This window comes from Haemorhous mexicanus, chromosome Z (assembly GCF_027477595.1).
Source record: "Haemorhous mexicanus isolate bHaeMex1 chromosome Z, bHaeMex1.pri, whole genome shotgun sequence".
NCBI classification, from domain to species: Eukaryota; Metazoa; Chordata; class Aves; order Passeriformes; family Fringillidae; genus Haemorhous; species Haemorhous mexicanus.
This window is the reverse complement of record NC_082381.1, coordinates 7,393,121-7,406,660: the sequence shown is the minus strand read 5'-3', so window position 1 is coordinate 7,406,660 and position 13,540 is coordinate 7,393,121. Positions and strand designations below refer to the sequence as shown.

The window sequence follows — 13,540 nt, the reverse complement described above, 5'->3', positions numbered from 1 at the left end:
AAGAGAGCTGCTGCTAGCTAAAGAAATCAAGCCCTTCTAACAGTAATTTTCTCTCCCTTATCACAGCAATGGCTTTTATGGGCAGCTACTCCAAATTTACCACGTGTAGTTCTAAGATGAATGATCAGAACATAATCATTATTTTAAATCATGTCTGGTCTGTGTCTTTTACTTGTAGAGTATTTATGATGCCCATTCTAACAAAGACAGCTTTCTTGGGAAGCATTAATTTCTATTCATATTTACAAAGACCAGACTTATCAAAACCAAGACATCTTGCCCAGTGAATGTTTTATAGTTTTGTGTGCAAGCGCCCTCTTGAGTGCAAGAAGGTCTCATGAGTCTTGCCACCACCTTACAAATCACTGGTAGCTGCCGACTTTGCTTTTGATACTCTACATAGTATTTCCAGTTTAAAATTATGTCTCTCTTGGCTTTAAATTGTAACTTTCCTATGCTCTAATTTCTAGCCCACCCTTGCTAGGTGCTGTGTAATTGCCAAACTCTTTTGGAGTGTTGGTTATTTGTTTCATTGTTTGGGTTTTTTCCCCTTCAAGATTTTTTAGTGTTATTTTTTTCCAGATGTGCTGTGTTAAACTTCTGAATTGCTTCTTTATCACTGTGTTTCCTGATATCCAAGACCCTGGGCTTATCTCAAATCAGTTCTTTCCTTTTGATTCCTTGTGTCCTATCTATTTATTCCTTTTGTTTTCTGGAGATAGTTATTCACAAGAAGTAGTATGGAATTCTTCTCTTTCCCTGAATCTTAGCTGCACTTCATTCATGACAGGTTTAACAGCTTCTGTTTGAAAGAAATTCCAAATCTCACCCACAATCAGGACGTTGCTGAACTCTCCTACCCAGTTGTCTTCATAGATACTTTTAAAGACTGAGGTTCTCTCACGCAAAATTACTTCTGGTAAATTTACAAATTTAAACAAAATCAGCTTCTGCTCTGTCAGAACATGGGTCAGTAAATGGAGCTTCTGTCAGAGCCGCTGATGGTCTGTCAGGACCATCAAAGCAGGGCAGTAAATGGAACAAGACAGTGGCTTCGTGACCTCTTCTCGGCTGCTTGGGTTTTATTTCAGAGATAACAAAACGTGGCTCCTGCCTCTCACCCCTAGAAGTGACAGATAATATGCATGTGGAGCTAAATGAAGCTGTGACATGTTCCAGTTTTGTTTCAAAAGACCAAAGTTTCCAGGTTGCCACTGTATGCCATGGGCTGTAGCATAAAGTGGCGCAGCTCAAAGGGATAAAAATCTCAGATGACAAAACCAGATTGTGCTGTGTCATCGCAATGACAAGCACCCAGCACTTGGGCACTGTCAGCAGGGCCACGTTTTTGTTCTCACTTCTTTTATTTGTTCCTCACCGGTGGCTAACTATTCGGCACATTTAGGTAAATGCATGCTCTCGGACTTAAAAAGCAAGCAGGAAATTTACTAAGCCAGAGGCTTTTTTTGGGATGGTTATGTAGGGAGAAACAGCAAGCAGAGAGCAAGGAAAATTTTGCTTATTCCTGAAGGGAACTGCTCCTGAAGGAAAGCGCCGACTCTTCCAGCACCACACATCCTGCTCTTGATGGCAGAAGCACCGACCCTCGATGCTGTGATACGAACGGGGAAGGAGCTCTCGGAGCAGCCCGGAGCTCCTGTGCCAGACCCAGCCGGCGGGGAGGTGTGGGGGTCCGCGTCCCTCCCCTCCGGGCTCATCCTTGCGACCAGAACCTTTGGGAACCCCGTGTGCTGTCACAAGGAGAGATTTTGCGTCCGTCCCACGGCGCAATTCCCGGAGATTGGGGAGAACCGAAGGAAGGCGCAGAACCCGCTTTGGGACCAGCTCTACCCGCACCGCTGGCTCTCCGAGAGCCCCGTTCCCCAAAGCAGCCGCTATCCCTCAGTGCCTCCTCTTCCCTTCCCTCCTGCCATCCCCTCTTCCCGGCCCCCTCCCTCCCTTCCTCTTCTCCTGCCCAGCCCCTCACCGGCCCGGCCGCACCGGCTCCTCCTCCGGCTCCCTTCGCTGTAAATCCGCCCCTGGTGGTGGGCAGGGACTTTTCGTTCCCCTCTTGCTCTGTCCCAGCACGTTTATTTAGCCGCGGTTAATTATCGTCTGGCTTTTTTTTTTTTTTTTTTTTTTGGTTGTTTTTTTTTTAAAGGGAAAATTCAGCGCGGTTCTCTTAGATTTCCTGTTGCGGCGGAGGGGGCGGAAGGGGAGAGAAAATCCAACTCTGCTTTTATTCACCTCTTTTTTTCCCCCTCTCCGCAGAGGGCTGGCTGCGAGCAACGTGGAGCCCGGGCTTTGATGGCACCGGCCGGGTAGGCTGGGAGAGACACACGGCCCGTTTCCCGCAGCTGAAATTTCTCCCCGCCCGGGGGCCGCCCCGTGCCCGCTGAGGGCGGTGCGAGACCCACGCTCCCGCCCGCGGTTGCCGGCCCTCTTCCCGCCGGGAGAGCCGCAGCATGGGCAGGCGGCGGCGACTCTGGGCACAGCGCTGGTGCTTTTTGTCTCTGTGGCTGGGCTGCCTGGTGCTGTGTGCACAGGGAGCGGCCGGGAGACAGAAGCGACAGCCGCAGCAGCAGCAGCATCGGCCGGCGCTCCGCGCTCCCTCAGGAGCGGGCAGCCTCTTGTTCGCCCCCGCCGCCGCGCACCGGGAGGATGGGGTCGGGGGCGCCGCCGGTCGGGTCCGCAGGCGAGGACAGCACGACGGGCTCCGAGGGTAGGGACAAGGCTGAAACCCCCTTCCCCGCCACCTGCTTGCTCCCCAGGGCATCTCCTTAGCCAGAGCCCCGTGCCGGCGGTCTCCGTTTGTGCCGCCGGTGACGCTCCCGCCTCTCTGAGGCTGATGACTCACGGTTCGCTAAGCTGGGAGTTTGGTCCTTGCCTGTGGAATCTGGCTTCCTAATTAGTACGATTTAATTAAAAGCAGACCTTGTCGGGGGCCTACATTACAGCTAACGAATTGACCCCACTGTGTTCCTTGGTCTAGCGTCTTCCAATACTGAGATACTTTGACGCTCACCGTTTTGAGGGGTTTCTACAAAGAAATGATGCAGAGTCGGTTTGGCTTTCTTCTTCTGATGTTTCAGGGACTTCTTGGTATTTTGAGTTAGTTTATCCTGATGAGGAGGCATCCCTTCTGTCTAGTGTCAGAGGTCAGGCAAGAAGCTCGTTTTTTGGCAACGCTTCTCAGACTTTGAATGAAAGCAGAATCAAATTCATCTCTTCCATGTCCTTAGTTGTTGCAAGAAGGATTTATGTGGCCTGCCCTTGCCTCGTCTACCTCTCCTCTTTTGTACTAATCCGCTGAACTAACCCAAAATAAAATCTCTTGGAGGAAGATTTTTTCCCCTTTGGGGAAGACATTTTTGTAGACAACTTTGGTATGCAGTTTTTGTTTGTTTTATGCAGCTCGATTCTTCTCGTGTGTGTGTGTGTGTGTGTGTGTGTGTGTGTGTGGGTCTGTGTAGAACATTAAGTTCTCTTTAGAGTGCTTGCTGTTTTACACATTTATTGTTTTGTCTGTGTTGCAGGCCGAATGTGTGTGGTACTAGATTTCGCTCTTACTGTTGCCCTGGATGGAGGACCCTTGCTGGAGGGAATCAGTGCATTGTCCGTAAGTGTCTGGCTGCTGCTTCTGCTCAAGGGTTAACAAGGAAAGTAAATATTCTTCTAGGAGTCAACTTTTTCTTCAGCACAAGAAAAGCTACTTCCAGTCCTGTGTTTCACTTTATCTTTAGAAATAATGGAAAAAAGGGAAAAATAAGCAAACCAAGATGGAATTACAGGTCCACACTCCTTGTAACTGAAGGACTGTATATTGATAAGAGGCATGTCTCCACCTAGTTTTTAAAGAAAACGCATGAAAGCTCAGGAAAAAAACCCAAAACTTTGTCAAATCAAATACTGAACTGTAGTAACAGGGGAAAAAAAAGCCAAAAGGTTTTGATATAGGCAAATCAGATGTTGACGTTCTCTGAAACTTGGAATTACAGTCAAAGAGAAAGCTTCTTTACATATGGGATGCTTACTCTCTTGTTTGTTATTAGTTGTGTTTTGATGGCTGTCAGCCAGACTGGCTACTGGCTGGTGTAGGTACTGTGCTGACAGATGGGGCTTTGGACATACATGGCGTGGCAACCAAAAAAGGAAAAAAGTTGTTTGTGAGGGGAATGTGCTCAGTACTCTGATGGGATGATGTCTTGGGATGTTTACCATGAAATAGAAAATGAAGTTGAGCTTTCTCTGTGTTAGGTAACAGCTGATAGTGGACAGTGCTTCCTTCAGACCTTAAATTTTTAGTCTGTTGCCATTTAATCTAGCCTGTCTCTTTTGTTAATAAGTATGGTCAACTTCAGAATTCATGTTCAAGAAAGGACTGCTCTTTATGTAAGCAGTGGAGGTCTTTGTCATTCTCCATCTGATTAAGTGCAGGCATGCAGGATGAAGCTGGGCAAGGGAAGGGTGATAAGCCAAGGTCTGCCAAAATTTTGAGCTTTGGTGGCCTTTTTTAATGATTCCAGGCCTCCCTCACCTGTTTACATCTATTGGTTTTACATGGTTAAACTTGACTGGCTACTATTGGGGATAACTGTGCCATGTAACACTTAGTTTTTTCACCTCAAACTGACCCAGAACTTCCCAGCAAAGGATTATGGTGCCATTCAGAGGAAGGTCCTTTTATTAATGTTGCTGTGGAATAAAAGGAGTTCCTCAGAATGTTCTTTTCACTTATCAAACTCTTTCAATACTGGCTACTTTACTTTAATGTAAAGTAGAGATTTTAAGAAGGATTTGGGCTGCCTATTATGCTGTTGATAGGCTTTTCACATTCAGCTGTGTGTCTGGCTCAAATGTGTTTAGGGGTTTTCAGCAATCCTTACAAGATATCCTTTAAATTGTGTCTCTCAGTGCCTCTTAAAGGCCTTGGCCTCAGGTCTGCCCCCATCCTGAATAATCAGATTTATTTTTAAATTTATGTGCACAAGGGACATCTTTTAGCTCCTGCTTGCTTACTGCAGTAAGCAATTGTAAAGACAATTGCACTTTCTAACATGTTTATAGGGTGAATGATTTTGGCAGACCAGTATTGTCTGTGACACTTTTCTGTTTCTGCTTTTGGTGAAGGTTTAAGTGTGCAGATTTCTATGCTGACATTTAATGTCTGTGGAGATGACATTCCCTTTAGCTAGAGTTTTTCACCTAGAAAAAGCCTCTTGCACAGGATGCTGGAGAAGCTATCAAACTTCTGATTTGAGATGTTCTGATTATAATTGATGCATATTTTAACTGGTGATTTTAAAGTGGTATTTCAATGAGGAGAAATCTATGAGCCAGTGGTAGGTGAAAAAGAAACCATTCTGACCTGACGGTGTTTCAAGCAGATGATGTGGTGGTGGTTGTTGGTGGTCTGTGGCACATTTATGATTAAAAGTGATCTTTTATCTGAAAACTAAAGGTCTGGTTACTTTTACTCTTTTGTTATACAGAATAAACTTTTCTGGTGAAAGCATATTTAGGCTATGCCTTAAGGTCTAGGGCTTTCAGTTGGTAAAAAAGTTACTCCTAAATGAATAATAAATTAACAAATGGACTAAATGTAAACATTGCTTTATCAAGAGATTGACCTTATGGTGTATAAAGATGGACTGAACAGAAATATAAAAAAAACCCCATTTCTGGTGCTTGTCAAGTGCTCTAAATCCAAGTCCTGGCTCATGGAATAATACTTTAAGTCAGTCCATGGCATGTCTCTAATTCCAGCTAAATAGAAAAATCCCACAAACTCTTTGACTTCTCATGCCTTTACATTCGAGACATTATTGTAGCAGAATTTAATGATGAATGTAGACAATGCATTTTGCATCTTTTTGATGCCCAAAGAGTGCTGTGGCACGTGATCTTCTCAAGGTATTTGTTTCATTCTAGTCCTTCAGTGGAGATGTACTGCCAGATTATTTGGTTCTCACAAAATTCCAGGCCTATTTACAAAGAAGTTGTGATTCTTAGGGTTTTTTTGGTGGTGGTTGTTGGTTGTTTTTGAGGATCTTTTACTATACAAGTTGTCTGCCGCACAGTGTATGTCTTTTTGAAGTCCTCAGTTGTGCTCTAGTGACTCTGCTTCAGCCTGTCTTTTGATTCATTTGCTACTTGAGCAGATGAATTTCATGTATTAATTTAGATCTGCTTTAGAATCATTTAGACTTTTAGCTCCCTTTTTTTTTTTTTTTTTTTTTTTTTTTTTTTTTTTTTTTTTTCCCTGTGATTCTGTCACTCTCTTCTTCATTGGAGCTGTACTGGATGGTGAGTGAGAAGGGAATGCAGTACTTTGGGTCATCATGGAGATGGCACAAGGTCAGGCATGTGACTCACAGATGTGGGGGGGACAGGCTTTCCTGGGCTTTTTATGGCTAGTTTTTAAATAAAAGTGTGGGAGCTGCCTGAGTACAGGAAACTATTTAGGGAAACACAACAAAATTTGCAAATTTGCTGAAGTCCAGCATTTGCACATTGACTTCCCACAAAACTGCTTTGGGCAAAGGAAGGATAATCTTGGGAATAGAAAAGAAAAAGACCCTAAAATGCCGTTAAAATGGTGATTATAAGAGTAAAGCCCAGAGTGCAAAAATTGGCATTGTTTATATTTCTTCCAGTCTTGGATTCTTGGTAATGTTTTCTCACAGGTCCTGTGGTCTAAAAGACGTGGTTTTAACAGTTTTACATTGCTTGCATAATTGACTGATATTTCTAATTGGGGAAAGAATTGATTACTGCGGTCAGGTCAGTGTTTGAATATGCCTGATTTAATTCTCACTGTCTTCAAATTTTTCAAGAGATACTAATTATGCCAAAATTCAGTTCACTTTATTCAACTTCAAATTACTTTTGCATATGTAATAGCTGTCCCAATAAAGTGAGTTTTTAAGGGTTGTTTTGGTTTTTTTCCCCCTGCAAGTTTAAGCCTCAGGTTTCTGTTAATCCCTGTCACTCTCTTTCTGTGTTCTTCCTCAGCAATTTGCAGAAATAGCTGTGGTGATGGATTTTGTTCCCGTCCCAACATGTGCACTTGTGCCAGTGGGGAGATATCACCCACGTGTGGATCAAGACCTGGTAAGGACTTACTGTGTTTTCATTAGAGATTTCACTGAAAGTCATTCTCTTCAAGTTTCAGTGACAAAAATGCCAACTTCCTTTAAAATAACTTCTCATTAGTGCATGTGCAAATGTAAATTGCACTTAGGTAAGACACCTCAAGTTCTTGATCAAGTTTGTTATTCCACACGTGCCTGTTTATTCTGTGTGACAAATTTAAATAAAATATGCTTAAAGAGAGAAGGAAGTTTACAAATGAAATGTATGTGGTATTCACATTTTCATGGAGTCCATTTTGGTAAGAAGTCAAGATTGTACAGTTTCCAATGCAATTAAAAGTTCTGAGTTGCAACATAATCGTCGGAAACTGTAGAAAACCTCTCCATGAGTATACACCTAAAATATGTAGCATAGGTGGTACAAAGCCCATCATTCAGACCCCGTTTTAAAGACTGTGAAAGGCCATTCCTTTGTGGTGTTTTTAGCTGATTTTGGGTCTCTCTCTGCAGCACAGCAGTGCAGCATCAGCTGCAGGAACGGCGGGACGTGCGTGGATGAGCGGTGCCAGTGCCGGAAGGGCTTCTCTGGTGTCCACTGTGAGCAGTGTAAGTCACAGCTAGTTGGCTTGAAGTGCAGTGAAACCCCTGAAAGAAATGCTTGTTTTGGGGTATGGTGTTTAGCTGGCAGTCATTTCCTGCATGAAGTGCTTTTGTGTTCTCTAAAATTCAAGTTACAGATCGGATTCACTGAGTGGTTTTGGGAAGCCCTCTGGGAGCAACATCACTGTGCATCCCCCTCCTCATACCAGATGTTCACTAGTTTTTCATTCTCTTTTAACAAAGTTTTCTCTGCTTCAGAACAATAGTCTCGTTGCTGGGTTGAAGAACGTTCTTCTGTTTTCTACTTAGTCTAAAGAAAAAAGGCTTGAATACAGTTCAAGCTATTGGATACCGTTTTGGGTTGGCAGACAAACTAGAAAGTGAATTATTTGCCCAGCTTTACCTATAACTGCACAGTGTTTACAAGCTGCAGCAATTTAGCAAACAATAAAAGTCCCTAAAGGCTGCAGGGATGAAAAAAAGACTCAAAGTGTATTCTGAGGCCAGCTGACTACTAATTAGGAAAGAAATTAATTGCATAAAGCAGGCTGAAATAACTAGAGACAGAGGACAGCTCTGCAAAAACCAGATGGACTGAATATTGTGGAAGATAATTTTTTTTGCGCTAGTCATTTTTTTATAAATGCTGGAAAAACAGTCTTGTTCCTCCTTTAACTGGATAAAAGTCTCTAAAATTTTAGCAAATAGTTGTAATCCTTACCTGTGACCCCAGTAAAATTTCGTATTCAGGGTTGCTGGTCCCTTTCTGCTTTTGTTAAAATATATTAAAATATATTGTTAATTTATTCAACACCTGAATGCTCTCAGACAAGGCAGATTTCCAGTGAGTAAATGAAAAGATGATTGAATTTTCAAGTGGTGACCCTGAAGCAATCCAGAAAATCTGAACAAACTCTGGAGATTGCTTTCACTCTATCATGTAGTTAAAATTTCAAGCAGGATTGTGAATGTGTGTCTTTGAGACAGTCTTAAAAATGTAAATAGATTTTTATTTCTATCTAGAAAAATTTAATTGTACATAATCGAGTTAATTGTCTTGCTGAAGTGTCATCCATTAACTCAGTAATGTAACACATGCAACAAAATATCTTCATTTTATGTGTGCATTCTCAGGAAGAGGTAATTCTTTTTGGTGGTTCTTGGTAAGAAGTAAGGCTTTATCACATTTCCACGCAACAGTGTATTTTATGCTTTCCACTATGATACAGGAGTAATGTGTACCTTTTTTCAGTTTGGAATTATTACCTTCTCTAGGTTTCTGAGGTTCTTTTGCCCTGGATACTCAAATTTGTTACAAATATCACATCCAAACTGAGGAGACGCGTTTATGAAAGCAACCTAATGACTTTGAGACTAAAAAGATAAAGTTTAAAAAATTTTGTGACTGCCCTGTGAGCTGAAATGTTGTGATTTGGAACATGTGCTAATTTTGGACCATTTTGATGAAATGACCTGAACCAATGAGTCAGAAGGTAGCTAAAATGAGTTAGTTAAGGCACTCTTTTGATGGTGTTTTTCAGCCTCTCTGAAGAGCCGTCTTCCTTTTGAACTGAGAAAATTCAGTGGTCTGGCAGAAAGCTTTGTTCTTGGTAAAGAGTATGAGTGGCTTCTCTGAAGTCCCATGACAGTGAAATATCTTTCTCATCTAAGTGTACTTTGGATTTATAACCCTTTCACCCCACCCTGCTTCCTCCTTCTCCACAAAAAATTTATTTTTTTCGGGATCTTTTATGACACAGGTTTTTTTTCAGGTAAAAAAATGATGAGTTAAACAGGTAATTCTTTACCTTTGCTTCTAAACATCACTCCTCCTTCCAGCAGCATCAACTCTGAGAGATGATTATATCTCTCTTGGACTCCTTTCTCTTCTCAAAAGGTTTGTTGCTGTTGTGACTGAACAACACAATCTAATATGACCAAAAAATACTTGAGGTTTGACAGACAGATAACTTCAGTGAGGGATAATAAGTTCTTACATAATTCTTATGAGTGACTCGAGCTGCAGAGCTGATTAAAACACACTGAAGTTGAACATGTGCTGTTAAATCTGTGCTGAATCTGTGCTGAGCAGCTGTTTGCAGTTAATATCAGCAGGTGCTGGTGGAATTTGGTTTGCACAGTCATTGCTGATGGAGGTGACAGGAGGGAGATCAGCTCCCATCCTCAGGCCTAGAAAGACTTAGAGCAGTGGGAGAAAAATGATTATTTTTAAAATGATGCATATGTTAATCTGTAAATGTCATTGCCATGACATTATTAACCTTTTTGCCTGTTTGTTTTGTTAGTTGAAGCTGTCTGTGAGAGTGGCTGTCAGAATGGAGGAAGGTGTGTTGGACCCAACCGCTGTGCTTGTGTCTATGGCTTCACTGGCCCTCAGTGCCAAAGAGGTAAAAAAATTTAAGGAAGGAAACTGTGAGTAGTATACAACCAAATGTTGTGTGTACATGTTTTATGCTGTGTATTTTCAGCCAGTAAACCATTTACTATTTTTAATTTTAGGAAGTGTCTTCTTTTTTTTTTTTTTTTTTTTTTTTTTTTAGTTTGGCAGGCACATTAAAAATTGACACGTACAAAGCCTAATTGGTAGGAAGTTCAGCTCATTTAGGCTCCATATTTTGTTCACATAATAGTTAAATGATTAGATGTCTTTTGCTCACTGCTACATGAAATAACAACCCAGCAGAATTGGTGGTGGGGTTGGGATTGTGTAAGTCCAGATAACTGAAGAATTTTTTTTCTGTATAACACCTCTTTCATAAGAGAAACTTGGAAAGTAATTTGCTCTGGTTGGTTGGGAAGAAGTCAGAGAAGGACTGAAAAAATAAGAAATTACCGTAGTACAGGGATCAGTTCCTAAACCCATTCTTATTCTAGAGTGCATCTCAGAGATGGCTTCTGAAGGAGTCCTGTGGAAATCCCTTTTTCAAAATTCAGCTGTGAAATGCTCAGAGTTGGGTATAAATTTGGAGAAATATCTTGGAAAAATATCTTACACCTTTTTATGCTTTTAAAATTTTTTTAGCATTTTTTACTGTGACATGGAAATAATTTCCATGGAGGTAAAGGAACTAAAAAGCCACACACTGAAAAAGCAGGAGTTTCTATTTGCTATTCCAGGCTGTTTTATATACCCACTAGGTATCACAAGAGTAAGAGGAATGCAAAGGATCAGTTTGTCACTAGCTTTAATGTTGTTGTTTTCATTCTTAAAACCTAATTTGCAGTTTTCTATTTATCTCATTTTCTGTAGTTACTTCTTCTGAAGCAAACACAAGGACTCAAATCTTACACAGTTTGGTTAGTGGAGAAATAGGAAATAGTATCTTGTTAAAAATTTGTTAATACTTAGAGCTGTTTTGTAGCCATTCAGAGGTATGTCTGTGCACAGTGTATACCTGTCTGAAATAAGAGGTTACCAAGTCTTTTTGTTTGGAATGGATTTTCAAGGGATTGGACAAGGTTAGGGTAATTTGTAGTTTGAGCCTTGCTTCTAATGGATCTTAACACTGCAAATTCTGAAGTCTGGGCTATGTCTCTAAGTTGGATTATACTTCTAGTTGAACTATGGCAGAATAGAATTGCAATTATTCAATTTTCATTTTTTTAAAAATTAAGTTGATTGCATTCAGAAATGCTCTTTATTTTTTGCCAGACAACTCGTTATCCTAGAAAAAAGAAATCATTCCTAGTTAAGATTTGCTTAGGTTCTCTGAATACATTCAGGGCTGTGGAATCATATTGATGCATATGACAGACTCCAGCTGTGATGATGGCTCAGAGTTTTTAGTAATGATGTTTATACTTTAAATTGTTTGACCTTCAAAGCTTTAAAGATTATACTACACTTGGGTGTTGCAGCCCAACTTTTGTGATGTTGAAAGGGTTTAGGTTTGTTTTCTTGCCGTTCACTGTGAAAACTTTACCTGCAGAATTCAAGCCCTCTACAGGAATTTAAACATCAGTGTTTTGGCATCTGTATTTCACAGCTCTCTTTGACAGTTGTAGGTTTTCAGTTTTGTGTAGAGTGCTCTTGTTCTGCAACAGTTCATCTGCTGTTTGTGGGTATTTGAAAATCAAGTTATTTCAATTAAAGGTTTGCATTTTATTGCTTGAAATTGGAGGTACTAAGCCAAATTTCCTTCTGTCACTCTCAATAAAATATAGCATCTATAATTGCATATATAATAACTATCTAATATATCTCATCTAATATAGTTTGCTTTTACAGCTTTGATAGGGCTAAGTAAAATTTGCCTAATCTTGGTGTTGCATAGACCTTCTCATACTCAAATAAAGAAGTTACTAATTTATTTTACTATTATTCAGTTAAAGAAAGGTGACTACTATAGTATATCTTGATAATAACTATAAAAAGTATCTAGGTCATCATTTTGTTTGTGCTTTACATGAAGTGGAGTATGTGAAAGTACTGTAAAAGCTGCCTTAAATGCCTGTTTAGTTCAACAGTAATTTGTAACTTATGCTTTTAATGTAATAGTTTATGCTTTCCAGTAAATAGCAGAATGCAGTGATTTCTTCATCTGTGGGTTGCCATAGTTGCCTGTAATATTTTACAGCAAAAAGTGTCTCAGTGGTTTAATTTTAAACTGAATTTAGCAGCAGTTCATAACTCTTTGAGTAAAATTTTATAGTTTTAGGATATGTGAACTTCCCTTGCAAATCACCTCAAAGTTATAAGAGACGTTGTTTTGTAGTTTTTATTTACATCATTGTGTTTTAAATGCATGCTTTTTATGGTTCTGTAAATTAAGTTCTTTAAAATTAGGTATTTTCCTCCTAATACAGAACATGTGTATGTTTCCTTCAGCTTGGCCTCCTAGCCTAAGCTGTAGATAAAATGTGGTTGGTTTTTCAGCTATCTGGGCTCTGAGCAGACTAATTTCCGGGCTGGAGACAGGAGGCTGAGCAGTAACTGATGACTGCATGATCAGAGTATTTAACTTGAGGCTTTCTGATGGGTTAAAAAGAGAGGAAAACCTGTTTGGGAGTTCCTGCTTTCCAGAGTACGCTGACCTCTTACATTTCCTGTCAAATCTGGTTTTTGGTCAGCTGCTTGTCTTTGGTTTGCAAGCACACAAGATGCCAAGGTTTTTGTGTGGTGTTTTAAAGGAAAAAAAGAAAGAAAATATGTTTAAATTTCTACAGTTGCGTTTTCCCAGCGAAAAGAATGGAAAAAAGAGAGCAAAAGAAAAAGAGGCCTCGTTCTCAGTTGTTCATGTAAGGAAATTTTTTTTCCCGGCATGACCAATTCCTTTGGTTTCTCAACACTGTAAATGATAGTTGTGTCACTGCTCGTGGTCTGTGCATTTTTTAAAATTGATAATCTTCAGAGATATGAAGCTGTGGAAAAGCAAGGATGTTTTCTTCCTTGTTTATTATGGGATAAGGGGAAGAAGAAGTGAGAAAGGCAAATCTTGTCACTGACGTAACTTTGCCTTCATCCCATATAGAGGGAGGAAGAACAGTTCTTGTTTGCTCCATATTAAATGGCTCATAATTGGAAGCAAAAGGGTTTGGAATGAGTAGAAATGCATAGCTTGGGAAGAGCATCCTTTTGAAGAGGGAGGAGAATTTCAGATGAAGTTATCAAGCTTTGACAGGTAAGAAATGGGGAAAAATAAGCAAGTACACTATTTAAATAGCAGCTTTCCAGTAGCTGGAGGGGGCCTAAAACAGATCTGGAGAGGGATTTTTTACAAGGGCAGGTAGGATTAAGATGAGGTGATGGGTTTAAACTGCCAGAGGGCAGGGTTAGATGGGACACTGGGCAGGAATTGTTCCCTGGCAGGGTGGCCAGGCTCTGG

General features: G+C 40.7%; 1 protein-coding gene across 1 annotated transcript in view; it reads left to right on the top strand.

The window, feature by feature from the left end:
• The first annotated feature begins 2,160 nt into the window (after positions 1–2,160).
• FBN2 (fibrillin 2) overlaps positions 2,161–13,540 on the top strand; it is a 122,370-nt gene continuing 110,990 nt past the window's right edge. Inside the window, exons 1-5 of the mRNA XM_059836422.1 lie at positions 2,161–2,722; positions 3,537–3,619; positions 7,015–7,113; positions 7,605–7,700; positions 10,001–10,102. Coding sequence (XP_059692405.1) covers positions 2,466–2,722; positions 3,537–3,619; positions 7,015–7,113; positions 7,605–7,700; positions 10,001–10,102 — 637 coding nt within the window. The 5' untranslated portion in view covers positions 2,161–2,465. The remainder of the gene's footprint in view (positions 2,723–3,536; positions 3,620–7,014; positions 7,114–7,604; positions 7,701–10,000; positions 10,103–13,540) is intronic.